General features: G+C 51.3%; 3 protein-coding genes and 1 non-coding gene across 6 annotated transcripts; 2 read left to right on the forward strand and 2 right to left on the reverse strand.

Moving 5' to 3' along the window:
- Positions 1-873: 873 nt before the first annotated feature.
- Positions 874-1007, reverse strand: LOC116915145. Its single transcript, XR_004389815.1, has one exon. It is a non-coding gene; the product is annotated as a small nucleolar RNA SNORA17 (small nucleolar RNA).
- A 7123-nt stretch (positions 1008-8130) lies between these two features.
- Positions 8131-10242, forward strand: Nr2c2ap (nuclear receptor 2C2 associated protein). Of its 2 annotated transcripts, XM_032918744.1 has the most exons (5): positions 8133-8396; positions 8814-8904; positions 9115-9220; positions 9293-9360; positions 9804-10242. In XM_032918744.1, the coding sequence occupies exons 1-5, from the start codon at positions 8359-8361 to the stop codon at positions 9921-9923; spliced, it is 423 nt and encodes a 140-aa protein (XP_032774635.1). In that variant the 5' UTR covers positions 8133-8358; the 3' UTR covers positions 9924-10242. The 2 variants fall into 2 exon arrangements, with proteins under 2 accessions (XP_032774634.1, XP_032774635.1); XM_032918743.1 differs by lacking the exon at positions 9804-10242 and having other exon boundaries at positions 8131-8396; positions 9293-9559.
- Rfxank (regulatory factor X associated ankyrin containing protein) lies at positions 9980-15991 on the reverse strand. The gene is made up of 8 exons (XM_032918742.1): positions 15799-15991; positions 12789-12869; positions 12149-12214; positions 11871-11971; positions 11617-11742; positions 11179-11245; positions 10795-10875; positions 9980-10182 (listed from the first exon to the last, which is right to left on the reverse strand). The coding sequence occupies exons 1-8, from the start codon at positions 15983-15985 to the stop codon at positions 10112-10114; spliced, it is 780 nt and encodes a 259-aa protein (XP_032774633.1). The 5' UTR covers positions 15986-15991; the 3' UTR covers positions 9980-10111.
- Positions 15992-17469: 1478 nt separating this feature from the next.
- Borcs8 (BLOC-1 related complex subunit 8) lies at positions 17470-24077 on the forward strand. Of its 2 annotated transcripts, none has more exons than XM_032918745.1 (6): positions 17470-17645; positions 19499-19611; positions 20092-20156; positions 21775-21885; positions 22587-22666; positions 23922-24077. In XM_032918745.1, exons 1-5 carry the CDS (start codon positions 17609-17611, stop codon positions 22621-22623), a joined length of 363 nt encoding a protein of 120 aa, XP_032774636.1. In that variant the 5' UTR covers positions 17470-17608; the 3' UTR covers positions 22624-22666; positions 23922-24077. The 2 variants fall into 2 exon arrangements, with proteins under 2 accessions (XP_032774636.1, XP_032774637.1); XM_032918746.1 differs by having other exon boundaries at positions 23937-24077.
- Positions 24078-24361: the final 284 nt, after the last annotated feature.

The raw sequence follows: 24361 nt of genomic DNA on the forward strand, positions 1-24361 counted from the left end.
TCTTCTTCTTCTTCTTCTTCTTCAGATTTATTTATTGTATGTATTTGTATGTATACGAATACACTGTAGCAGTCCTCAAAAACCCCAGAAGAAGGCATCAGATCCCATTACAGATGGTTGTGAGCCACCATGTGGTTGGTGGGATTCGAACTCAGGACCTCTGGAAGGGCATTCAGTGCTCTTACCTACTGAGCCATCTCTCCAGCTGGCCTCTGGTTTCTTACTCCATTAATACTGCATCCTTGCCAGGACTCCTCTTGGACTCCCTGTTGTTGCTCTGTGACATGGAGATCCTGTAGTTTTGGATCTGTAGGCTCAGCCCCTTCACGCACTCCAGCAGGCCATTGATGGGGTGGGTGTTGGTGTGGGCCCATTCAAAGCCTTGGATCTGGACCCGAGAGGCATCTAAACTGGTCAACCCATCAGTTCTCCAGCTCTTATACCCTCAGGGCCTGCCCTGCTCCCCAACCAAGGCCAGCTCTCCCATGATGCCCAAGTGAGGAGCGGGGCTACTTCTGCACACCCTTCAGACATTAGCATGCCCGGGCAGTGACCCTGACCAGGGACATCTACCTCGACTTTGGTAGTAACAGATCCATGGACCCAGACATGTCCCTACATCAGGCTATTCCCCACCACCCTCCATCTCCAGTTCTGCCTCTCTTTTGTGCCCATATCCTTCTGTTTTTCTTTCTCTCCCATTTCTCTACCACTTACTGGACATAGTGGTGCCCAGGGTCTGGGGTCTCAGTAGTAGTCTTAGGAGTGTTATGCCCTGCTTGAGCATTATGGTGCTGATCAGGGGTCATCTTGGGCTTGATCTGCACCTCCAGGCCCACACAGTGCTGGGATTGTAGTCATCTCAGGCTCGCTCTTTTCAGGGACTTTTTTCAGATGTTCACAAGTCAGAACAGAATACTGAGCTAGTCTCTCTCTGTTCTCTGACACATACTAACAACACATATGTGGCACAGCAGCCACACCTGCACACCTCTGCGGGGCCCAGAGGTCCAGAGCTCTGTGTCTTGCTAGCCAACATGACGAACATGTCTCAAATGGTAGGAGAAACAAATCGGTTGGAGAGAAGCACTCCATGTTGTCTCTGACCTCCCCAGCCACATATACACACAAGAATATGTGCTCTTTTCCACAGATTTTACCCTGAAAAGAGCACATGCAGGTGGAATCAGCATTCTGTAGGCTGAGGCAGGGGGTCATGAGTTCAGGTTCAGCCTGAACTACAAAACCATCTCTCCAAAGGAACCAGAACAAGTCTAGAGCTCTGTGATGGAATATTATTTAGCCATGAAAAATCCTATACACACCACAACAGGGATAAACCTGGAAACTGTGATGTTGAGTTGTCAGGGACAGACAGGCACAAATGGCTGTATCATGTGTGGTCCCAATACAGAAATGTCCAGAACTGTCCAACCCACAAAGACAAGAAACAAAACTGGTCTGTGAGTGACTGCTGAGGGAAGCGGCTTTCTCTCAAGGAGTAAAATTGCATTAGAAGGAGAAGAGATGGTGATCTTAAAATAATAGACCCATCCTTAAGCCCCCTCACTGCAGGATCACTAAGCTACTGACCGCTGAGCTTTGTCTGTTGGTTGCTTGTCTGTAGTTTGAGACAAGGGCTTGATATATAACCCTGGCTAGTATGGACTGGCTAGGATGTGGCCTAGGCTGGAGTTAAACTTCAGATAACCTTCCTGTCTCTGCTTCTGAGGTGCTCCACACATCCAGACTTGTTATTGCTTTATTGGTTTTGCGGATGTTCATAAGATTTGCTTCTCTTTGGGTGTAGGACTGTGTGTCTCTGCCAGTGAATGCCCACAGAGGTCAGAAGCAGTCAGATCTCCAGAGCTGACATAACAGGCAGTTTGAACAGCTGTACAAGGGTGCTGGGAAGCAGACTTGAGTCTTCCACAAGAGCGGCAAGTACTCGAACCTGTCTAGCTGGGTCTCAGCACCCAGGAAAAGAAGAAAAGGAGGGGAAGGAAGGGAAGGGGAAGGGGGAGGAGGTGGAGAGGGAAAGAGGAGGAGGAGGGGAAGGAAGGGGAGGGGGAAGAAGGAGGGGAAGGGGGAGGAGAGGGAGAAGAGAGAAAGAGAATGACAGACAGGAGCAGGGAGAGGAGGAGGAGGAAGAGGAGGAGGAGGAAGAGGAGAAAGAAGAGGAGGAGAAGGAGAAGGAGGAGGGGGTCTCAAAAATCCCAGCCTGGTCTGGAACTTGCCATGTATCCCTGGCTGGCCTCTAATTTCCTATGTATCCAAGGATGACTTTGAACTCCTGATCCTCTAGCTCTTCTTTCCCAAATGCTGGGATTGCAGATCACCATGCCTGTTATATGTGGGGCTGGGATAGAACCTGGGGCTTTAAGCATGCTAGGCCCGCACTCTACCCACAAAGCACTGGTTCCAGCCCTTTAGCCTTGGTTTGGTTTGCTCTTGAGACAGGATTGGGTATGTAGAGCAAATCTACACACACACACACACACACACACACACACACACACACACACACACACACACGCACGCACGCACAAGTTCTTTAAAAATAATGAAATGAAATAAAATAAAGCAAAGCACAGGGGTAAATTTTAGACTGAGAAGACGCTCTGAAAGGTAAAGGCATTGAACCTGAGTTGAATTGAGACCCTAATGGTGGAAAGAGAGAACCGACTTCTGCAGGTATCTTCTGATCTCCACATCCACACCATGGCATCTGTGCACCCCTCTTATAAATAGCAATATTACCCATCAAAGAACACGTCCCTGGGGTGAAGCACTTGCTTTGCATGCACAGTGGTCCACAGACTCAGAACCAGAACTGAATAATGATTGCTGAGCTCAGCACTCATCTGCCTTCCACATGGCAGTATGGAAGTATGCATCATGGGAGTGTGCATGATGGGAGTGTGCATCATGGGAGAGCGCACCATGGAAGTGTGCATCATGGGTGTGTGCATCATGGGAGAGTGCATCATGGGAGAGTGCAGTATGGGAGTGTGTAGTGTGGGGTGTGTGCAGCATGGGGATACACATCCCACACTGCACTCACTACTTCTCTGGTAGCTGGGACAAATGCCTGACAAAGCCGAAGTGGGGAAAGAAGGGTTCAATGTGGCTCACAAGTTCTAGGATGCAGTCTGTCATGGCGGGAGGCATGCGCAGGCGCATGGCGCATCTGCACGGTGGAAGGCAGATGAGTGCTGGGCTCAGTAACCTTTATTCAGCCCTAGTTCTGAGTCCATGGAAGGCACAGCTCACATTCAGGGTGGGTCTTCCCACCTAATTAACAAATCTAGATATTCCCACATGTCCAAAGTGTTTTCTTAGAGAAACATTTTCTCGGTGAGTCTAGAGCCTGTCAAGCTGACAATCGAATCAAGATGAGCCAATCCCTCTTTCCTCACTTCCCCTCTCAATGTGCTGACCCCCAGGAGAGCAAATTATATATCCTCTGAATGTTATCACCATACAAGGGCGGGCATGACAGCTCACACTATAACCCTAGTGTTGGAGAGGCTGGCAGAGGAGAACTGTCATGATTTTAGGACAGCCTGGATGCACAGTAATTTCTGACTAGATTCAGATAAAGTCCAGACAAACAGCAGCAAGGAGGAAAAAGTAGTTGGGCATCAAGCCTTTAACCCCAGCTCTCCGAAATAGTGGGGAGATCTCTGAGTGTAGGTTAGCCTGGTCTACAAATCGAGTTCCAGGATAGCTGGGGCTACACAGAAGAACCCTGTCTTGAAAATAAAGAATGAAGACAAAGATAAAGGGTTGGGAGCTTGGATCAGTAAGGAGCTGGGGTGCGGCTCAGGGCCAGAGTGCCTGCTTGATGTGGGAAAGGCCTATGTTCCATCCTCAGCACTGGATAGAATAAGGTGTAAGACCTGCCTTCCTGGGCTGTGGTTAAGAGCAGCAGCCCTTGCAGAAGGTCTAGGCTTGTTTCCCAGTACTCACAGTGGTTCACAACCATCTACAACTCCATGGGATCCAGTGCCTTCCTCTGGCCTCCAAGAGCACCAGCCCCACATATGTTGCATATAATACACATGCAGGAAAAACAGTTTTACACATGAAACAAAATAAATAAATTTTAAAAACAATTAAAAAAAAAAGATGGGGATTGGGGATTTAGCTCAGTGGTAGAGCGCTTGCCTAGCAAGCACAAGGCCCTGGGTTTGGTCCCCAGCTCCGAAAAAAAGAAAAAGAAAGAAAGAAAGAAAGAAAGAAAGAAAGAAAGGAAGGAAGAAAGAAAGGAAGAAAGAAAAGATGAGCTGGCCAGCATGGTGGTACTTGGCTTTAGTCCCAACACTTGGGAGTCAGAGGCAGATGGATCTCTGAGTTGGAGGATAGCCTGGTCTACAAGGTGAGTTCCAGGACAGCCTGGCCTACCTAGGGAAACCCTGTCTCAACAAACAAACAAACAAACAAACAAACAAACACAAAAGACATACTGAATAATGATTGTGCAGAACAAAGAACTCCTGTCTTTACCACTCATGATGGTGTGACTCTGGCCCAGCCACCTTGTTCTCCTGTCTCAGTTTACCCATCTCAGTTAAGAGTATGAACGGTTTCCATGGATTTTTAGAAGAATAAAACAAGAAGGGTATGTGGAGTGGAAACTTAGCTGTATTGGCTGGTGTTGTGCTGGGGCAAACATGGGAAGGAGTGTTTTGCTGAAGCAGACACAGGTGAAAGGATCTTGCTAAAACAAACACATGAAAGGACACATGGTGTTAAGAAGAACCCAACAGGGGTTGGGGATTTAGCTCAGTGGTAGAGCGCTTGCCTAGCAAGCGCAAGGCCCTGGGTTTGGTCCCCAGCTCTGAAAAAAAAAGAAAAAAAAAGTAGTTAAGGATGAGTGTGATCTCACGATTCTACCCTCCTGAGTGCCCAGACATAGCATACTTCACCACACACAGCAGGGTTACATCTTCTTGTTGCTCCCTTTGGAGTTTGCTCAGGGAAACTGAGGCTCAGGGAGATGGGATGCTGTTCTTGGAGTCTCACAGGCCTGCTCTGTGGTCCCTGCAGGGCCAAGCTGACCCTCGGGCTCCTCACCAACCCTACTCCTGGGCTGGTGCCAAGCTGAAAAGAGAGACTGGCCCAGGGCCCAAACCTGCTGTTGCTGGGGCCTGGAGTGAAGGAGCCTTGCCTGGGAATCTGCAAGGCTCAAAGAGCTATTTAGAGGCCCACTCTGGGATCCAGAAGGTCCTCACTCTCTGTCACCGGCACCTGAGGTTACCATCAGGAGATGAGGTGAGGAAGAGCTGAGAGACTCAGAGGTCACATGGTAGCTGGAAGCTCCTGGACAGCCAGGACTCAGGGATAGTAATGTCCCTCTAATTCTATAGAGATATAACCAAGGCCATATGTGGATAGTCACATGGATGCCACCAGCCACCAGAGGAGGATGCCACCAGCCACCAGAGGAGGATGCCACCAGCCACCTGAGGAGGATGCCACCAGCCACCTGAGGAGGATGCCACCAGCCACCTGAGGAGAACTGACAGGCAGGACTATTTTCTTGACTGCATAGTAAATTTGAGGCCGTCCTGGGCAACAGAAAACCTGGTCTCATTAAATAAACAAATATATAAATAAATAGAAAAGCAAGCATAGTGGTGCATGACTTTAATCCCAGCACTTGGGAGGCAGACGCAGGTGGATCTCTGTGAGTTCGAGACCAACCTGGTCTACAGAGTGATCTCCAGGACAGCCAGGGCTACAGAGAGACCTTGTCTTGAAAAAACAAAAACAAAACAAAACAAAACAAAAAAAGAACCAAAAAACAAAACAAAAACAAAAAAAAAAAAACTGGAAAAGACAAAGGGTCAGGGGTCAGGATTGGGGATGGGATAGACAGATCCAGTTCCTATGGCACCTCCCCGCCTCAGGGCTTGGAGAGGGGTGGGAAGGAGGCAGCTCTCAGGCTCCCTGACTCAGGGGGATGAATGCACCATGTTGGCTGCCTCACTGGGAACTCAGAGCTACTAATTCCCTGGTGAAACAGGAGGCTCTTTCATGCCCAGGCGCCAGTGGGGTGAGGAGGCGGGAAGAGGGTAGGGAGCTGGCTGTGTCCCAGGGGCCAGGCAGGCTCATGCCAGGGCCAGGAGCAATACAGGAAGGATGGCGGCTGGGACTCCATCCAGCCTCTTCAGGCACCACGGCCACCTTTTTTGTGTTGAGTGCCATAGAGGTGACACAGCCAGCCATTGGCAGGGTAATGATGAGACCGTGCCTAGAGACAGACTTGTCTATGAGCCCCAGTGTCTTAAGTGTCATTGTTACTGGGCGTCAACTCAAAGGGCCTACTTTTCACAGACAGGAAGCTGAGCTCAGAGGTCAAAGGTTTGTCTGGGAACACACAGCCAAACGTTTAATGACACATGCTCTTGGAAAACAGCTAAGCTGGATCTGGATGGCCCGAACCCTTAACGACGTCCTGGCAAGGCCGCCCTTGCATTTACCCGGCTAGCAGGGCAGCCCTCCCTCCCGATGTGACCCAGTTACCCGGCCAGTCCTGCTTCCAGGGGTGGGTTTGGGAGTCCCGAGTAGGATGCTTCGGAACCCTTCTGGCACTCACAGAAAGAGAAGATCAGAGGCTCTTCACAGGGACCCTTCACAGGGACCCTTCACAGAGGCCCTTCACAGGGGCCCTTCAACCCAGAGGCTGCTCTGTCTTGGGAGCCTTCATTCAGAGAGGAGGCTGGGATTCCACCCTCTCCCCAAAGCTGATGCAGACCAGTGGGAAGTGGATCCCTGGCTCTCATTCAAATCTGTAGTGGGTCAACTGATGCTGTCTATGCTTTGCTAATCCCTGGAACTCTTTCCCACCCGTCATGTTCCCTCCCAGAAAGCCCTTCCTTCAGAAAGACTCCCGCTTCCTCAGTCTGTTTGTCCCTGAACCCGTGAGTTTGGGTGTCTGTGTCTGGTATTGTTTGCTCCCACTGGGACACATTCCTCTCATCCTATGCAGTCCCCCTCATACAGGCTAGGACAGCCTTTATTGAGAGACCGATTTATCCTTCATCCGATGCTCGATGCTTGATGCTGGTGATGGGGCGCAGTGCCTTGCACTTTCTGGACATCCTGCTGTCATTATGCTCCTTAGCTGAGCAGGTGACCCCGTTGGTAAAGTAGAAGTCTGACTACTCAAATGCAATCCCCAGGATCCACGTGGGCTAAGGAGAAAACCAAGTCCTACTTCTGACTTCCACATATAAATAAAAGTAATAAAAACAATTACCGTCTGGTGAGTTTTTTTGAGAGCACTTGCTGTTCTTGCAGAAGGCCGACAGCCAGTTCCCAGCAGCCTCACTGGCGGTGGTACAGGGGACCCATGTCCTCTTCTGGATGGACAAGTACCAGGCATGCATGGTATACACGCAGACAAAACGCTCATTGCACACTAAATAAGTTGGTTTTAAGTTAAAAAATAAATTTTAATCCCAACACGGGGCATGAAGGTACCTGCCTTTAATCCCAGGGCTCGGGAGGCAGAGGCAGAGGCAGGAGGAGCTCTGGGAGTCTAGGCTGTCATTACCTGCGCTGCAAGTTCTGGGCAGGCAAGTCTATATGAGACCCTGTCTCAAAAAACATATTAGGCAGATCTGCTAAATTGTTCATGTTAGCATGAATCGTGCAATCTCCCAAGGGACGACAGGTGTCCATTAAGCCCTGTGAGAGAGAAGCTGGATTTGGGGGTCCAAGCAGGATGCACGGGCTGGGGGTGACTGATGCTCCCAGTAGCACGGCCCCTTCAACCTTTATTCTGGCTTAAGAGGGCAATGGGATGCAGGGCTCCCAAGCTGCATCCACGGCGAGCGGCCTTCTGCAGGTAGACATGATCACAGGAGGGCCGTGAGAACATTTTGTGTGTTTTTTTTTTTTTTTTTTCCCGGAGCTGGGGACCGAACCCAGGGCCTTGCGTTTGCTAGGCAAGCGCTCTACCACTGAGCTAAATCCCCAACCCCGTGAGAACATTTTGTAACCGTGAGGTGTGTGGGTCGGCATTTTCCCTCAAGCTCCAGCCAGAAACCATCGGGTGCGAGCCCTTTAAGAGGTGAACGGGCGGTGCCATAAACCCCGCCCCGGCGAACAGGCATTATCTGTACTGCACTGCGCGTGCGCTGCCTGCACGCGGTTCCGGGTTCGCAGGTCTGCTGAGGAGCTGAGACTCGACTGGTTTAGGAAGTTGCTTTTGCTCCCTCCGGTTCCCAGATCGCCCGCCTTGTCACTTAGAGGTGACCGGGAGGCTGGTGGCTGGGTCAAGTTGGGAGTGGCAGCTCCGGGCTTCGAACTCGCGCTCCGCGCTGGGAGAGGCAACGTCGAACCCAGATGACCCAGTCTTTGGTTTGTCCCGAGACCGTGAGCAGGTGAGAGTCAGGAAGTGTAGATCTGGGATGGGGGGCAGAGGAACTGGGATCTGAGTTGTGGAGGCGAGACCCAGATGGCAGCTAGCTGGGGTCAGGAGGAGGAGCCTGCAGCAGGCTGGGGCGGAGCCAGGTGGAGCCTGGTTTAGGGCACTTGGTCACGTCCCCAGGCTGGAGTCTGGTGGTCGTGTCCCCTAGCTGGGGTGCTTGCTGCCTAGTGCTCCTATCCCCTGGCTGGAAGCGCGGTCTGGTGTTTGTGTTCCTGGCTGGGGGTGCCGTTAGGTGATCATGTTCCTGGCTGTTGATGGCGGAGTTCTTGGGGGTGGGACTGGCCGGCCTGGTGGGTGGGTGGCTCACAGCAAGAATGCTCCTGTGAAAGTCGGTAGCATTGAGGCTCCTACCCCTGCTTCTGTCCTGCAGGGTCAGTTCTGTGCTTAATCGCAACAGCCGGCAATTTGGAAAGAAACATCTTTTTGACCAGGATGAAGAGACGTGCTGGAACTCTGACCAGGTGAGGCGTTTCTACACCCCTCCATCCCAAGTGTGAAGCCGATGCAGGACTGCAGGGCGCCTTGAGAACTTTGGGGAGACCTAGAAAGCACAGCGTGCTCATATCCTTTCTGTGCTGGCTGTAGCAGTAACTCTTGAAAGATGAGCGGAACACCATAGGACCCTAATCTTGTAGTTACCAAGTGCCTCTGTTTTATTCGTCTGCTTCTAGGGCCCCTGCCAGTGGGTGTCACTCGAGTTTCCCCAGCGTGTTCAGATCACACAGCTGCAGGTGCAGTTCCAGGGTGGCTTCTCTAGTCGACACAGCCGCTTGGAAGGTACCAGAAGGCTGTGAGAGGTGGGGTGTCACTGGGGCTCTCTGGATTCTTAGTCCCCTTTCTCCACTGCAGGTTCACGTGATGGGGAAGCCCTCAGCAAGATTGTAGATTTCTACCCTGAGGATACCAATGCCCTTCAAATATCCTGCTTGTCCTGTGGTGGGAGGGACCTGGTTTTCTACAAGCTTTGGGTCTTTGGGTGTGGTGGTACAGGCACTGGGAAGGCTGGGGCAGAAGGATTTAGAATGCCTGGCCAGCCTGGTCACATGACCAGACCCTGTCTCAAAAAAGTAAAAGCTTTGGCCTCCTACACTTGAGTAGGAACTGCTTTGGTGCCCTGGAGGTGGGAGCAGGAAGATCAGGAGTTCAAGGTCGTCCTTGACTCCACAGTTGGAGGGAAATCTGGGCTAAGACCCCGTATTTTTTTAAAAAAAAGAAAAAGAAGGTGCTGTTGCTTTCTTGCTGGGTGTGAGAGGCATCGGGAGTCTGCAGTCACTGGCCCACTGGGTGGTCTCTGGACTGGGAAGGTGGGGACTGATGGGTCAGAGACAAAACCACCACTTCCTTGACTAAAAGAGGTCACACCTTCTCCATCCCCACCATGGAGGTGGACCGGCTGAAGTTGACTTTCGAGGACACCACCGACTTTTTTGGCCGTGTAGTCATCTACCACCTGCGGGTGCTGGGTGAGAAGGCAGGGTGAGAAGTATCGGCGGTTACTTCCTCCAGGAAGCCCCCCTGGGAGGCACCCAGAAGCCCTTCAAGTTCTGCACAGATTTATTGGTTCCTGTTGGGGAGGGCTCTTCCCACCACTGTCCAGGAGCTGCCTTCCAAGCCAGTCGTGGGCTGACTGGTTTGTCCCTGAGTGCCTGGGTTCCCATCAGGCTGTCTTCACTCGGGGTCCGCAGGCCCCAGGGTACTCTGGAACAGTTTGAGGATGTGGCTCTCCATCACCTGTTGCACTGTGGGAGGAGGTGGGAGGAGGTGTGAGCTGGGCACAGGGGCTGAAGAAGGTGCTCAGACTCAGGTAAAAAGGAGGATGTGAGCAGGAAGCTGTTCAGCCAGGAGCCTCTGCTCTTGCTGGGCCGGGCTTGCAACCTTGAGAATAGGTTGCTATAAGGCAAGGTTTGCTGGTCTCCCTTCCACTTGCTGCTTCCCACTCACCCTCCAAATCGTAGCTCTCTCTGCCTCCAGAACCATGAGTCCAAGTAAAACATTAAAAACATCACACGTCTGTGATATTCTGTTATAGTGACAGAAACAGAAGCCTGGGATACCCACCCTACCACCATGAGGAAAGATGTGTAGGTGTGGAGGGGATGACTAAGACCCATACCCACACCAGGGCCGGGGCTATTTCTGTCTGAGAGTCTGTTCCCCTAGGGTAGCTTCCACTCTTGTCTTGTCCTGGTGTCCCCGCTGCAGTCTAAGTGCAGCATGTGAGGTGCCTGAGCCTGCCTGGGTGCTAAGGACCATGTTTATTGTCAGGATCTGGCAGCCTTGGGAGCATCCTGTGTACCCTCTGCAGCCTCCCCATCCGCAGGCCCTCAGCCCGCTAGAGTACACAAGCCCACCTTTGCGGTATCCTAGGGCCACGGCGAGGTCCATTGGGGTGTAGCCAGAGTCGGCCTCTGTGGTGAGGTCAGCACCTCGGGCTGGGAAGAGGAGCAGGCACTCAGAGTCCCGAGTCCGGGGCAGGGCTTGGGGACTGAAGGTTGGAGGGACTCCACCCCCACCATCCCCGCCACCCCACCTCCCCGGTACAACTACAGGTCTGCCCTTTGTCTATGTGACTGGGGCCAGTGGCCAGACTCCAGGTCCCCCATACCCAAAGGACAGGGTTTATATCTCTGGGGCACGGAGGGCAGGAGGCTCATGGCTGACAGGCTCCAACATAGACACCCTCACACTACCCTGCCTCCTCTGTGATTCCTGCAGGACTCACGGGCTCTACTCACCGAGTAAGGCCTCCACACACTTCACATGGTTCCCACGCACAGCGTAGAGCAGTGGTGTCCCCCCATTCTGTGGGATAAAATTATGTAAAAATTAAGGTAAGTCTCAGTGCCCTTTCCCTGCCCTCCGGCTGCCAATTCAACTTCCTGCCTACCACTTGGGCTGTCTTTCTGTTCTCTGTCTGTGAGATGCTCATTCTTCCAGGAAGCCCTCCCTGACTTTCCTGTGCTGCCTGGGGCCGGCCATTATAGCTCTACTCTTTCTCTTTATGTGTATCTTGTTTGCTCAACACTGGGAACTCTTTATCAGGTGTGAGGACAGTTGTCTTGTGTTCCCAGAACCAACCAGGGTAGGCTTGGCACCTTTCAGGGACCCCATCCATGTTTGAGCAGGAATGGGAGCCAGGAGGCTACGGCACATCAAGGTTGGCAGTGGCTCACCCAGTCATAGATGTTGATGTCCACATCACGGTCAAGCAGCAACCTCACGATGTCCGTGTAACCACCCATACTGGCAAGCGACAGAGCGCTTTCCCGCTCCTTGGCCAGGATGTGGGGGTCAGCACCCTGGAAGAGAGAAAGGATAGTGATGGGATCCCTGAAACCCAAGGGTCCCCAAGTAGGGCAGCACATCTCCAAGGCAGCATTCAGAAGCTGAGAGCCCAGCCTGTCCATGCGTCCCCGGATGAACGCACCCAGTCTAGCAGGAAGCGTACTGTCTCAATTTCTCCAAAGGCTGAGGCCCAGATGAGGGGGGTGAAGCCACGTTCATCCGGCTTGTTGACCAGGTTGTCACCTGACAAATGGAGGAATATGGGACGGGGATGGCAAGATTGCTATCGTGAGCAAGCTGGGCCAGGTTCAGGGGTCACATGAAGGGGAACAGTACACACACGCACCCATGCACGCACGCACGTCACTCTCACAAGTTCCTCTACCAGACAGGCATGTGCTCACATCACAGGCCACGCACCCTTTCGCAGGTGATCCTTCAGTTGACTCAGCTCCCCCTGGGCTGCAAGCTGGTGGATGGACAGGGCTGCGGGGCAGAGACAGGCAGTGGTCACCCACTCCATCCTTCTCCAGGCCTCAGTTTACCCTGCTCAAAATTCACCCTCTTTTTGCTTTTGTTTGTTTTGAGGTAGGATCTCCTGTAGCCCAGGCTGGTCTGCAACTGCTGGTCCTCGTGGGTGCTGGGATGACAGGTGTGTGCTACTATTCTCAGTTTATGAGGAGACTGCGATAGAACTCAGGACTTTGTGCCTGCTAGGTGAACATTCTAACAACTGGGCTACAAGCATCCTATCAGCAAAGCCACAAGCAGTCTACCTACTGAGCCACGAGCACTGTGACAACTGAGCTACAAGCACTAACAACTGAGCTACAAGCACTCTATCCACTGAGCTACATTCCCCAATCCCTTGTGGTCTTTCATTCTTTTTTCTTTTTTTTTGTAATAGGGTCTCATATAATCTAGGCTAACCTCCAATTCAGTAAGTAGCTAGGGATGACCTTGAACTTCTGACCTCCTGCCTCAAGTGCAGGACCATGGAGCACCATGCCAGGCTTATAAGGAATCGTCTAGCCCCCACCATCACTTGAGTTCTACTTACAGTCCAGGGTGGCTGGCAGAGCTGAGACCTCATTCCCACGTTGCCGGTTTGTGAGGGTTGTGGAGTGCTTCAAGAAACTTCCTGCAAGGAGAGGAAGGGCTTGTTCCCCTGGTGTCTGGGCTTGTGCCAAGGGTGTCCAGACAGATGCTGCAGGCTCTGAGCGTAAGAAGACCACCCCTCTGATCCCCACGTGCACACCCACATTCACACACAGTTATTAACATTAAATTAAATAATCTTAAATGAAGGGGAAGATGAAGGGGCCTGGTGACACAGGCCACATTCCCAACGCAGTATGGCAAAGAAACAAACAGGAGGAAGAGGTGGGGGTGGAAGGGGCTGTAGGTACAGTGTGGTGACCCAGCACTTGCCTAACACATGTGAGGCACTGATTGAATTCCAGCACAAACCAAAACAAACCGAGAAAAGGGAGCTGGAGATCATCCACTGGTCAAGTGCTTGCTGCTCTTCCAAAGGATCTGCATTTGGTTCTCAGCACCTGTGTTGGGTGGCTCACAACTGCCTGTAACCCCAGCCCAGGGTACCTGATGCCTCTGGCCTCTGTGGACACCTACACTACCCACAGACAGTTGCTGGAGACATGCCTCAGTGGTTAAGGGCATTGCCGTTCTTCCAGTGAACCTGGATCATGGTACCCACAGGTTGCCTCACAATCTAGGGTAACTGCAGTTCCAGGGATCTAATGCCCTCTTCTGGCCTTTGTGGGTACTGGGCATGCAAGCGTTGCCCACATGCAGGCAAAACACAATACATAACTTTTTTTTAAAGATAAAAATGAATCTTTTTAAACAATATAAGTAAGTAAAAATGAGGCTGGGTAGTGGTGGTGCGGGCCTTTAATCCCGACACTCAGAAGGCAGAGGCAGCCTGGTCTACAAAGCAAGTTCCAGGAGAGAAGTAACAAGGCTAGAGAACAAATAGGGTTGAGGGACACAAGTGATAGCCCAATCCTTAGGAAGTAGAGGCACAAGAGGAATCATAAATTTGGGGCTATCCTGGGCTACACAGTGAGACCCTGACCCAAAAAAAGACAGAAAGAGAGAAAGCCGGTTGAGGGTGCTAGAAAGCCTGGACGGTTATACCGGGGACTGGAGTTCCCTACTGCAGTAATGGAGACATTCTGGAACTCCACATGCACATGGCAAGGGTGCCCTCGTTCGCTTGGCTGCACCGCAATCATGTCCAAATAGTAAAAGCTGTTTGTATTTGCCACAGTGAACAAACGGTAAACGGCCAGGTGTGGTGGCCCATGCCTTTGATCCCAGCACTTGGGCAGGTGGACCACTCTGCATTTCAGGCTAGCCTGGTCTACATAGCAAGCTTCAGGACAGCCAGAACTCCAAATAGAGAGACCTTATCTAAAAAAAGTGTGTGTGTGTGTGTGTGTGAGAGAGAGAGAGAGAGAGAGAGAGAGAAGAGAAATGAGCGGGGGGGGGGAGAGCAAGAGAGAGAGAGATATGGTAAATCTGCCCAATCTAGGCGTACAGCTTATAAATATTGTAACTGAGTTGTGTGCTTTTGCACAGGGTAATTGGGGTTGGAGATTTACTACAACAAATGGGGGCCCACCACACGTGTGTGTGTGTGTGTGTGTGTGTGTGTGTGTGTGTGTGTGTGTGTGTGTGTCTATGTCTATGCATACATATTCAAAAATGTCTATTCACACATACACATAGTATACACAAAAAATTGTTTTGAGACATTCACTGCATAATTCTGGCTGGCCTAGAACTCACTCTGTAGACCAGGTTGGCCTCAAACTCACAGAGATCCGCCACGGCTGCTTGCCCGTGTAAGCTCAGCACTGGAAGGCAGAGACAGGCAGAGCCCAGAGCCCACTGACCAGGTCAGGCTGAGGCAGATTCAGGTCCAGATAAAGACCATGCCTTGGACATAAGGTGGAAGCAGGAACAGCTCAGCTGGTAAAGGCTCCGGCTGTTGCCTTGATGTAGTCCTAGCTTGGACCCACAAGGCGGGTCCTGAAAGTTGTCTTCTGCCCTCTCCATGTGTGCTGGCATGTTCATACACATAATACACACATTAAATAAGTAATGCAATGCAATGTAAGAAATCAGGGGCTGCCGGGATGGCTCTCAGAGGTTAAGAGAGCCTCAGATTTGAACTGTGAAATGTCCAACCCCATTGCCAGGGATTCAGACGCCGCCCTGGTCTGGTTCACTCAGGCACTGTACATCCATAGTGTGCGTGCATGCAGGCAAAAGACTCGAACACATAAAACGTTTAAAAGCCCTTTACAATTTTTTTGTTTAGATTGACTTTCTTTCTTCCATATGTGTTTTGCTTGCATGTGCGTTTGTATACCATGTGTATCCGGTGTCCTCAGAGGCCAGAGGGAGTCACTGGATCTCTGACGGGTTGTGGATTGAAACTGGAGTTAGGATGGTTATAAGCCACTCTGTGGGTGTTGGGAATTGAACCCATGTCCTCTGAAAGAACGAGTTCTCTAAACAACTCAAGTCGTCTCTCTGCCCACCCCTACCACACATTTGAAGACAGGGTCTCTCTAAGAGGCCTTGGTGGGAACTCCCTGTACAAACCAGGCTGGCCCTGAATTCCCAGATAGCTGCCTGCCTTTGTCCCCTGAGTATTGAGATGAAAGGTGTGTACCAACCATACCTGGAAAATCTTTAAAAAATATACATATTATATGTACTTTATATATACTTTATACATACTTATAGATATGTGTACCATATATATGTATGTATGTATGTATATACACACATACACATACAGAAAATATAAATGACAGAGGAGCCATTAAATATGTCAATGTCTGGTCTCCATGCATGCACACATATATGCACATGCAGTGGTGTGAACACATGCACACACCCTCAGGAACATACACATCTATCACCTTAACACCCACAACAATAAAAATAACCTAGGAGGGTGGAGGGAAAGAGTCACGAGGCAGAAATGTGGTCTGGGACCTGTCAGTCTCCCTCGCCCAGAGTGTTCTCACCCTGTAGTGAGGATGCACTGGCATCTGCCTCAGGATTCCCAGCATCTGGGGTGCAGGGGAACAGACTGAGGACGACAGTGTCTGAGCTATCCGGGGATTCATCTCTGCGGTCCTCAGGATCCTCTAGGTCAGGAGCAGGGGACTGCTGGTTTGGGATAAGGTTCTCTGCAACCTGAGTGGACTCCATATCGAGGAAGCTAGAGTGAAGAAATGACAGTAATTAGCAAGATGACTTAGTTGGAAAAGGCACTTGTCACCAAGCCAGATGACTGGAGTTTTATTCCAGGAACCCACATGGTAGAGTGAAAGAACTGACTCTAGTAAGTTGTCCTTTGACCTCCACAAAAACGCTATAGCACATCCTGCCCACAAAATAAATGAATAAATGAGTTCTTATCAGGGGCTGGAGCTTGGTTAGATGGGACCTTTAGTCCCAGTACTTGGGAGGCAGAGGCAGGCAGATCCCTTTGAGTTCAAAACTAGTCTAGTCTAAATAGTGAATTCCAGGACAGCCATGGCTATGTTAGAACCTATGTCTGTCTGTCTGTCTGTCTGTCTGTCTGTCTCTCTCTCTCTCTCTCTCTCTCTCTCTCTCTCTCACACACACACACACACACACACACAGAGCATGGTCTGCATATTCAACCTTGCATGATGAGGCTGGGAAAACCGCGGCTTTATATAATTACCATTGTTAGTAAATTAACACAAAAATCCAAGGCAATAAAATCAGGGTTCTGGCAGCGGTCTGGTTTCCAATCCTCTCACTTACAAGCTATGAAAACCTGGTCTATAACTAACCTGAGCCTCAGTTTCCTCCTTAATAAGGTGAAGATGTGAGGCCTCAGAGAGGTCATATCAGAAAACATCATAGAAAGATACTAATGCCAAACATATCAAGTCCCGCTGTCGTTATTTGGGTCTGCGTCCCCGCAAATGACTTAAGACTCAACAAAAGATGCGACTTGGAAGATCCACTCACCTCCCTCCAGCTTCCTCGGTTCCCCTACGCTGCCAGCCTGGCTCTCCCAAAACTCGGGAAGCTCTGTTCACAAACTTTTCTAGTCCAGTAGATCTCGTGAGGAGCAAGTTGGTGACCGGACGCCCAGTCCTCTAGCTTCTTCTGCTGGGACATAGAGCAGCAACTTAATACGCCAGGACTATTCCTACAGGAGAACTCCTCCACTGCGCCTGCGCACCCCTGTCCTGCAAAAGTACCAAAAAATAAAAAATAAAAACCCGAATCGGCTTCTAGCCCTTTAAGAATAGAGGGAGGAGCGTGGCTTCCGCTGAGGACGCTGAGTACAGAGGCGCATGCGCGCTATCCTTCGTAAAGGGCTGAAGGAGCCTTAGACCCTCTGAGGATTTCACTGCGCGTGTGCTCCCCCCGCCCACCCCCGTCCATGCACCGCCCCCACCTGTGTTTCCCAATCGGATCCACGTATGATGGGAGGGCGGAGCATTCTGAGATGGAGGCGGAGACGCGTGGGCGAGACTTGTCAAATTTAAAGAGACCGAGTATTATTGTCACCTCGTCCTTAACAATTTCCCTGCCCTGGTCCCTGACAATTATCTGTATGTGTAGCAGGGAATCCTTGATTAGGTATCCTGGAGCATCAAGAAATCTCTATCTTCCTCACACGCTCGCTTAGGACTGCCTCCTTCCCCTCTATCTCGTGCTTGAATAGAAGTTGCCTCGTAAGAAGAGCCAGCCCCCCGGACCCCAGAACCCAACCCGGAACGTTTTGTTAGACGTACCAGCCTTCCGACTTCCGGTTCCGGTTTCTTGGCTCTACTGGCTACCTTCGCTATGGAAGAACCTGAGATGCAACTGAAAGGAAAGAAAGGTGTTGCGGGACCCCGGAGGGGCTAGAGGGGCCTAGAGAGGGCAACGCGGGAAGGTTCATGGCAAAGAGAACCGCTTTAGAACCCCAACCGCCCGGGTTCGGCGGAAAAGGGAGGCTCGTGTGTCCCGGCGGGAGGTGATGTGATGTAATAATGATCTGGGCCGAAAATGCTTTCTATTTCTGAGATAAGGTCCCGGGATGTAACCCTGGCTGTATTGGAACTCTTTATGTAGATCGAGTGGTCTCAAACTCCTCTGCCTTCTGAGAGCTGAAATTAAAAGCAGAATCCATCCAAGTTCCTGCTCAGTGTAATATGTTTTACGCATTCGTAAACGAATTGTGGGCTTAGCAGTATACGCTAATCCCCTCAAGAAGCAAGAAGCGGGATAACAGGTTGAAGGCCAGTTTGTTCTGTACATTGAGATTCAGTCTCGAGAGAAGAGTTGGGGCTTTAGCTTAGTCATAGGCACTTTGCCCAGCGCATTCCAAGCTCTGAGTTTGATCTCTGACACTGCAAAATAAATAAAGATCGGATAAGTATGTTATTTTCTTTGGCCGATGGGAGCCCTGGGTGGTAAGAGGAGTCGGTGCTATCTGCCACCTGTAGCTGGTCAGATGGTCTGGTTCAGGAAGGTGGTGGGGGTGTGGGGGTGTGGGGTGGGGACTGCAGTTAGAAGCAACAGGATCCTTGATGGATGGGGCAGGAAGGATGGAGAATTCCTGTCTGGGAAAACTTTTGGTTAAAGTCTACCCTGGGATGATGGTTTTTGTGCAGTTGACTTGTGGTAGGAAAATGAGTTCTGGAGAAAAGGAAACAGGTAGGGTTAACAGGAACTTGGATGGATTCTGCAAAGGGCAGCCTCAGCAGGCCTGCTTCTATGACAGGGCTAGTGATGAGATATACCTCAGCTGTTCCAGCAACAGCAAGGGACTTGGCCTTCCACATCATTCCTGTCTCAGAGTAGTCGCCACATAAGGTTGTAGACTTGAGGCAGCTTTGGGTTCTGTGGTCATCTTCTGGTCAGCTGGGTATGGTTGTACATGCTTCTCTTACCAGCACTTGGGGAGCAGAGGCAGGAGGATTGCTGTGAGTTAAGGACAGCTTAGTCTACACAATGAGTTACAGGGAATCCAGAGCTACTAGATTCTAGTATGATGTTCCATACTGGTCTCCGGTATGCTCCAGTTATGAAGGAGGTGGAGGAGGGGTGTCAGTGGCTTTAGTGCTGTCCACCAGTGTCCTCTGAAAGTGGGTTTGGGGAGGAAAGGTTGTAAGTTCCTGTGTGTGCTGATGCCCCTTTGAGTTAGGCCTTACTGTCTCTAGCTGCCCCTGGGCCTGTTAGCAGTTACAGTGGTGCAGCTCCTCTCCTCTGATTGGGCTCAAAGATTGAACAATCAGGAGTCTAATGTGGGTGGGGCTCAGCTGGCAGAGTGTTTTCCTGGCATGCATGAAACTCTGGGTTACATGCTCAGCACCAGGTATGCAGTCCCAGCACTCAAGAGGTGGAGGCAGGAGGATTGGGAGTTCAAAGTCATCCTTGCTTACAGAAAACTAAAGTCTAGCCTGGGCTAGAGACCCTAACCTTTTTTTTTTATTTATTTTTTTAAGATGCTAGAGAGATGTCTCACTTAAGAGTGCTTAGTGATCTTACAGATAACTGGAGATTGAGTCCTACCATTCTCATTGAGCAGGTCTCAACTACCTATAACAACAGCTCTTCTGGCCCTCAACCGACACTCACCCTTGCATATTCACTCACATAGATATACATACACATTCATAATTCAAAATAAAATAAGTACATGGGTCTAATACTTGTCCCTTATTCCCACCTCCACCATGTTAAACACAGTCACAGACAAGTTCACCGAGAGTGTCTATGTCCTTGCCAATGAGCCATCAGTGGCCCTGTACCGGCTACAGGAACACGTGCGACGCTCACTGCCAGAGCTGGCCCAGCACAAGGTGAGTTCTACCAGCCCTGCTGAAGATCTCCCCCAGGTCCACTCACACCTGAGCAGGCGTGGGGTGCTATAGAGAGGCTGAAGTCAGAATGGAGACCCTGGTAACTGTAGCAGCTGAATCAGGGCGGACAATGTGGGGACAGCCCTTGATGGCTTTTGAAAGAGACAGTATGGTCTATGTTATTGGCCAGCAAGGTGAGGGAAGAGGCCAGGGAAGGGTGTTCCAGGCAGAAGGAATAGCCATTGCAAACGTCTTGAGGCCTTCCAGTCACACAGAGCCCCAGAGGAGAAAGAACTGCAAAGGAAAAGGCTCTGTGGTCTAAGAAGGAGTAGGAAGGCCCTTAGCAAGATATCTATGGAATTCAGGAAGGCTTGGTGGGAGTGAGGGATTCAGGTGGGGCTGAGGGGAGGATGGGGGTACTTTTCACATAGCACTGGCTTCCATAGAGCCTTCTCTCCTAACAACACCCAACCCCTGCAGGCTGATATGCAGCGGTGGGAGGAGCAGAGCCAGGGCGCCATATACACCGTGGAATATGCCTGCAGGTGAGATACCTTCCACATCTGTCACGGCATGGGGCAGAGTGACACGGATTCCCAGTCCCCAGCCCCCAGCCCCCATTGCAGTACAGTCGTGACACCTCTGGGTCCTTTGTAGTTGTTCTTGGGGAGTTTGGGGACCTGACTGTTTGCCTCTGGCTTGGGGTGGGTGGCGGATGGCTCCCTAGATAAAGTGCTCAGTGCACAAATTCCATCTGAAGCACCCATGTTGGCAGTTGATTTGCACCTGTAATTCAGAACGCCTAGACCAGCTCCCCTGGAGAGCTAGGTCTGTTGGTGAGTTCCTAGTTCATTGAGAGACTCTTGCCTCAAATTATAGCCTAGGGCTCAGTTGATAGAATGCTTATATGAAAAGTGAGGGAGGTGGAGAATAGTTGAGGAACATGCCAGCGTCAGCCTCTGGCCTCCACACACAGGAATGCACACTCCGGAACCACCTACCCACAAACACATTCACTCACATAAGCCACGCAGACACAAAAAATCAGCTCACTCCCAGCTGAGCACAGAGCCTTAGGCTGGACCACAGTTGAGCAAGAGTCGGGTTGCCTGCTGCCCAGTGGTGTGTCCTCCAGTGCAGAGCCCAGGCAGCAGGTGCTGAGCGTGCCTACCACTTCTGCCTGTCTTGTTGTGTCTGAGCTGGGTCTTGTGTACCCCAGGTTGACCTTCAGTACCCAGGCTTAAGCAGTTCTGCTTTGGTCTCCCAAGGAGCTGAGACCATTGTGCACATGACTTTTACTCACATGTAGATTTTATTCAACATGTAGTGTGTGTGTGTGTGTGTAGAGTGTACACTAGTGCCATGGTACACCACATAAGGATGTCAGGACAACTCACAGGAATCTATTCTCTCCTTCCACTATGTGTGCCCCAGGCATCGAGCTCAGGTTGTCAGTCTTGGTGGCAAGGGCCTTTACCCAGTGATCATATCTCTGCCCCTCTCCTGTTTGGCTTTGTGAGTGTGGTCTTTTTTTTTTTTTTTTTTTTTTGGTTCTTTTTTTTTTTTTCGGAGCTGGGGACCGAACCCAGGGCCTTGCGCCTTCCTAGGTAAGCGCTCTACCACTGAGCTAAGTCCCCAGCCCCGTGAGTGTGGTCTTGAGTCTGTGCTGTGTCCACTGAACTATGTCCAAAAGCCTGAGTGTTTAGAATAGACAGGACTCCATCTTCTTCGCTGCACAGTTTTGTTTTGTTTGTTTTGTTTGTTTTGTTTTGCTTTGCTTTATTTGAAACAGGGTCTCTCTGTGTAGCCCAGACTGTCCTGGAATTCACTTTGTAAACCAGGCTGGCCTCAAACTCAGAGAGATCCTCCTGCCTCTGTCTCCGAATCCTGGGAAAGCATGCAAGTACAACCTTGCCTGGTCTGTACGCTGTAAGTCATAAAGCAGTGTCCCCAGCAGCTACCTTGTAAGCAGCAGTTTCCTCCCTGGGTGTCTTTCCCTGAGCAGGGTGGAGGTGTCTCAGAGAATGGGCGTTCTCTTTTTAGGTAGTAGTTACAGTGTTGGAAGGTTGAGCCCCTTACTGAGGGATCCTAGGCTGCTGCTGTTGCCAGGATGGGAACATGGCTGGCAGCCTTGAGGCTGATGCTCACTCCCTTCTGTTTCAGTGCTGTGAAGAGCTTGGTGGACAGCAGCGTGTACTTCCGAAGTGTGGAAGGCCTGCTCAAACAGGCCATCAGTATCCGGGACCACATGAGCACCAGCGCCCAGGGCCACAGGTAGCCCTGGCCACCTGCCCTACCCCACCCTAAACAGTGAGCTGTCCTGGTGGTCTTTGGCATCTGTGGCACCCATATCCTGTAACCCAGCTAGCGTGAGGAACGCAGTGGTGCTGGGCTCACAGGGACAGTGACAGAGACACAGACCAGAGGGAGTGTGGTGAAGAGAAGCCCCCTGGCATCCCCAGCATCATGACCAGAGCAAGGGCCCTGAGACTGGCACTCTAGGCCCTTAGAAGGAGCAAGAGGAGTTGGTTGGGAGGTGAGGTTGGTGGGAGCTGGGCCTCTCCATCCTGCACCCCTGTGGTTTCTCCAGCTGAGAGACTTTCAGCTGAGGTCGGATGCACTGGAAAGCACCTGCTGTCCTCCGCCTCTTTCGTGTTGGCGGTAACTTAATAAACACATAGCTGGCCTGCACCAGCCTCAGCCAGCCTTTGACCCGTCTGTCACTGGAATGAGAAAAGCAGCAGCATAAAGTGCTACAGACTCCTCCTCACCCTGCTGAGTCAGTCACACCCAATCTGCCCAGACAGCCTGGCCTGGCCTCTGCAGTGAGCCTTGACCCCAACCTTACAGCAGACCCAAGAGCTCAGGCCATGGGTCTTAGGTGGCCAGGGTGTGACTCCAACCCCTAGCCAGCTCAGCTGAGCAGCCTCCTGGCCTGTGGCATCAGTCTCACACATTCGCATATTTTGTTCTAGCCAGGAGAAACCATCCCCTCCTCCTTCCGTGGCTTGACCCTGACCCTGGAAGACTTAGGGCTGCCAGCTTCCACACCCAGGTCAGTGTAGAGGCCACCACTCTGCTGAACTAACCCATCTCTTTGTGTCCCAGCAGGGACCTGCTGACTAATTGTTCGGTTTCCTAGCTGTTCTCTACGATGGTTTCTTGGGATTGGCTTTGAGGGTCCCGCTCTGAATTGCTGTTGTTCAAGCCTCTGTTGCCTCATCTTCTTCCCTTTGGGTGAGGCCTGCTTTTAGTACCCAACCTCTCAGCTGTTGTGTGACCTTGAGGCTACAACCTCACTTTTCTGGTCTTTAGCTTTTTCCTCACATAAACATGGCTCATCCACCTGCTGAGCCCACATGCTCAGTCATGGGTGTACTTTGTGACAGCTGTTTACACGTGAGAGAAACATTCAAAATCCTGCCACTTTCCAGGACTGTAAACCAGCCAGGCCCTAGTACTGCCTCAGGCTGCACATAGTTGGGTACGTCCTCTGGCATTGCCTGTTGCTTGGTGGGGGTGGGGGTGGGCGAGGGCAGGGCCTCTGCACCACTCAAGCAGAGGTGCTCATCCATGGGTCCCACTGGTGCAGAGCATCCTCTGTGGCAGAGGCCCAGGGGCTGGGTGGAGACTGGCTTAAGGCCCCAGAGCCCAGAGGCAGCAGGGTGCACTTCCTGGACAGTAGAGAGGTTGACTGGGTGACAGGATCATTGGGCATTAATTAGGCACCTCACTTACACAGTAAGCATTCCTTAAGCTCCCTGGGTATCAGGCACTTACTGGGCACCTCAGCGGGCATTTTCTGAGGGTCTCAGCTTGCTAGGTTTCTGAGCACTCATTGGCTATCACCCCCAACACACGAGATGAGCAGTTCTTCACTTGGGAGTCCCATGGGGCATCTGGGAAGACCCTAAGCTAGAAGGGCTCCCAGCTGTGTGCACTGTGATCCTTTCAACTTTGGGTGCACTCTGTACTCTTAGCCCAGCCCATGCCCAGACATGCCCAGGGGCAACCCTGCATGAGTCTGTCTCCTGCACTATACGTCCAGTGGTATCCTGGGCCTCCCCATCCCAGACTCCTCTCTACAGACTTCCTGACCTCCCTAGGAGCACCTCTCCGGCCTCCAAAACTACTCTCAAGGTCACTACTGACCTTTGTGTGGTCAGATCCTCTGACTGTGTCGTCCCAAGACCCCCAACACAGTCACATAAATTTACTTAGCAGAAACTGGCTTGGTGGTGAGGCAGCCAGCCCTAGGTACTGCTCCTGCCTGCAGGCACTGGAGTCTCATTCTGGCCTTCTGCCCCTAGCCTCCTGTCTTGCAGACCTGGCAGAATCGGTTCCTTGAACACCATATTGACGACTCAGCAAGAACTGAAGACCTGGCAAGGTGGCCGGTGCCTGCTGCCCACTGCTTCAGCCATAATTGTCCCCCTTGGTCATAAATTAGAGTCACTGTTCCAGTACCACTCACGTGACAATCTTTGTGCCTGTACACTGTCCAAAAGTCATCTTCTTTGCATGACCTACATCACGTCACATAGCTGAAGACCTGCACCGCCATGCTAGGTGCTAGGTGCTGCCCTTCTCTAAGGTTGAGGTGAACACAGAGGAGCCACTGGAAAAACATCACCCACTTCCATTCAGGGCAAAGCCTAAGACACTGGCTGGGCCACTAGCTTCCATCGTGTAGACCATGGTGGGGCAGGGTGTTGGCCTGGTTTGTATCCCCAGAATAACACACACATCA

This window comes from Rattus rattus, chromosome 13 (genome assembly GCF_011064425.1).
Source record: "Rattus rattus isolate New Zealand chromosome 13, Rrattus_CSIRO_v1, whole genome shotgun sequence".
Taxonomy (NCBI): Eukaryota; Metazoa; Chordata; class Mammalia; order Rodentia; family Muridae; genus Rattus; species Rattus rattus.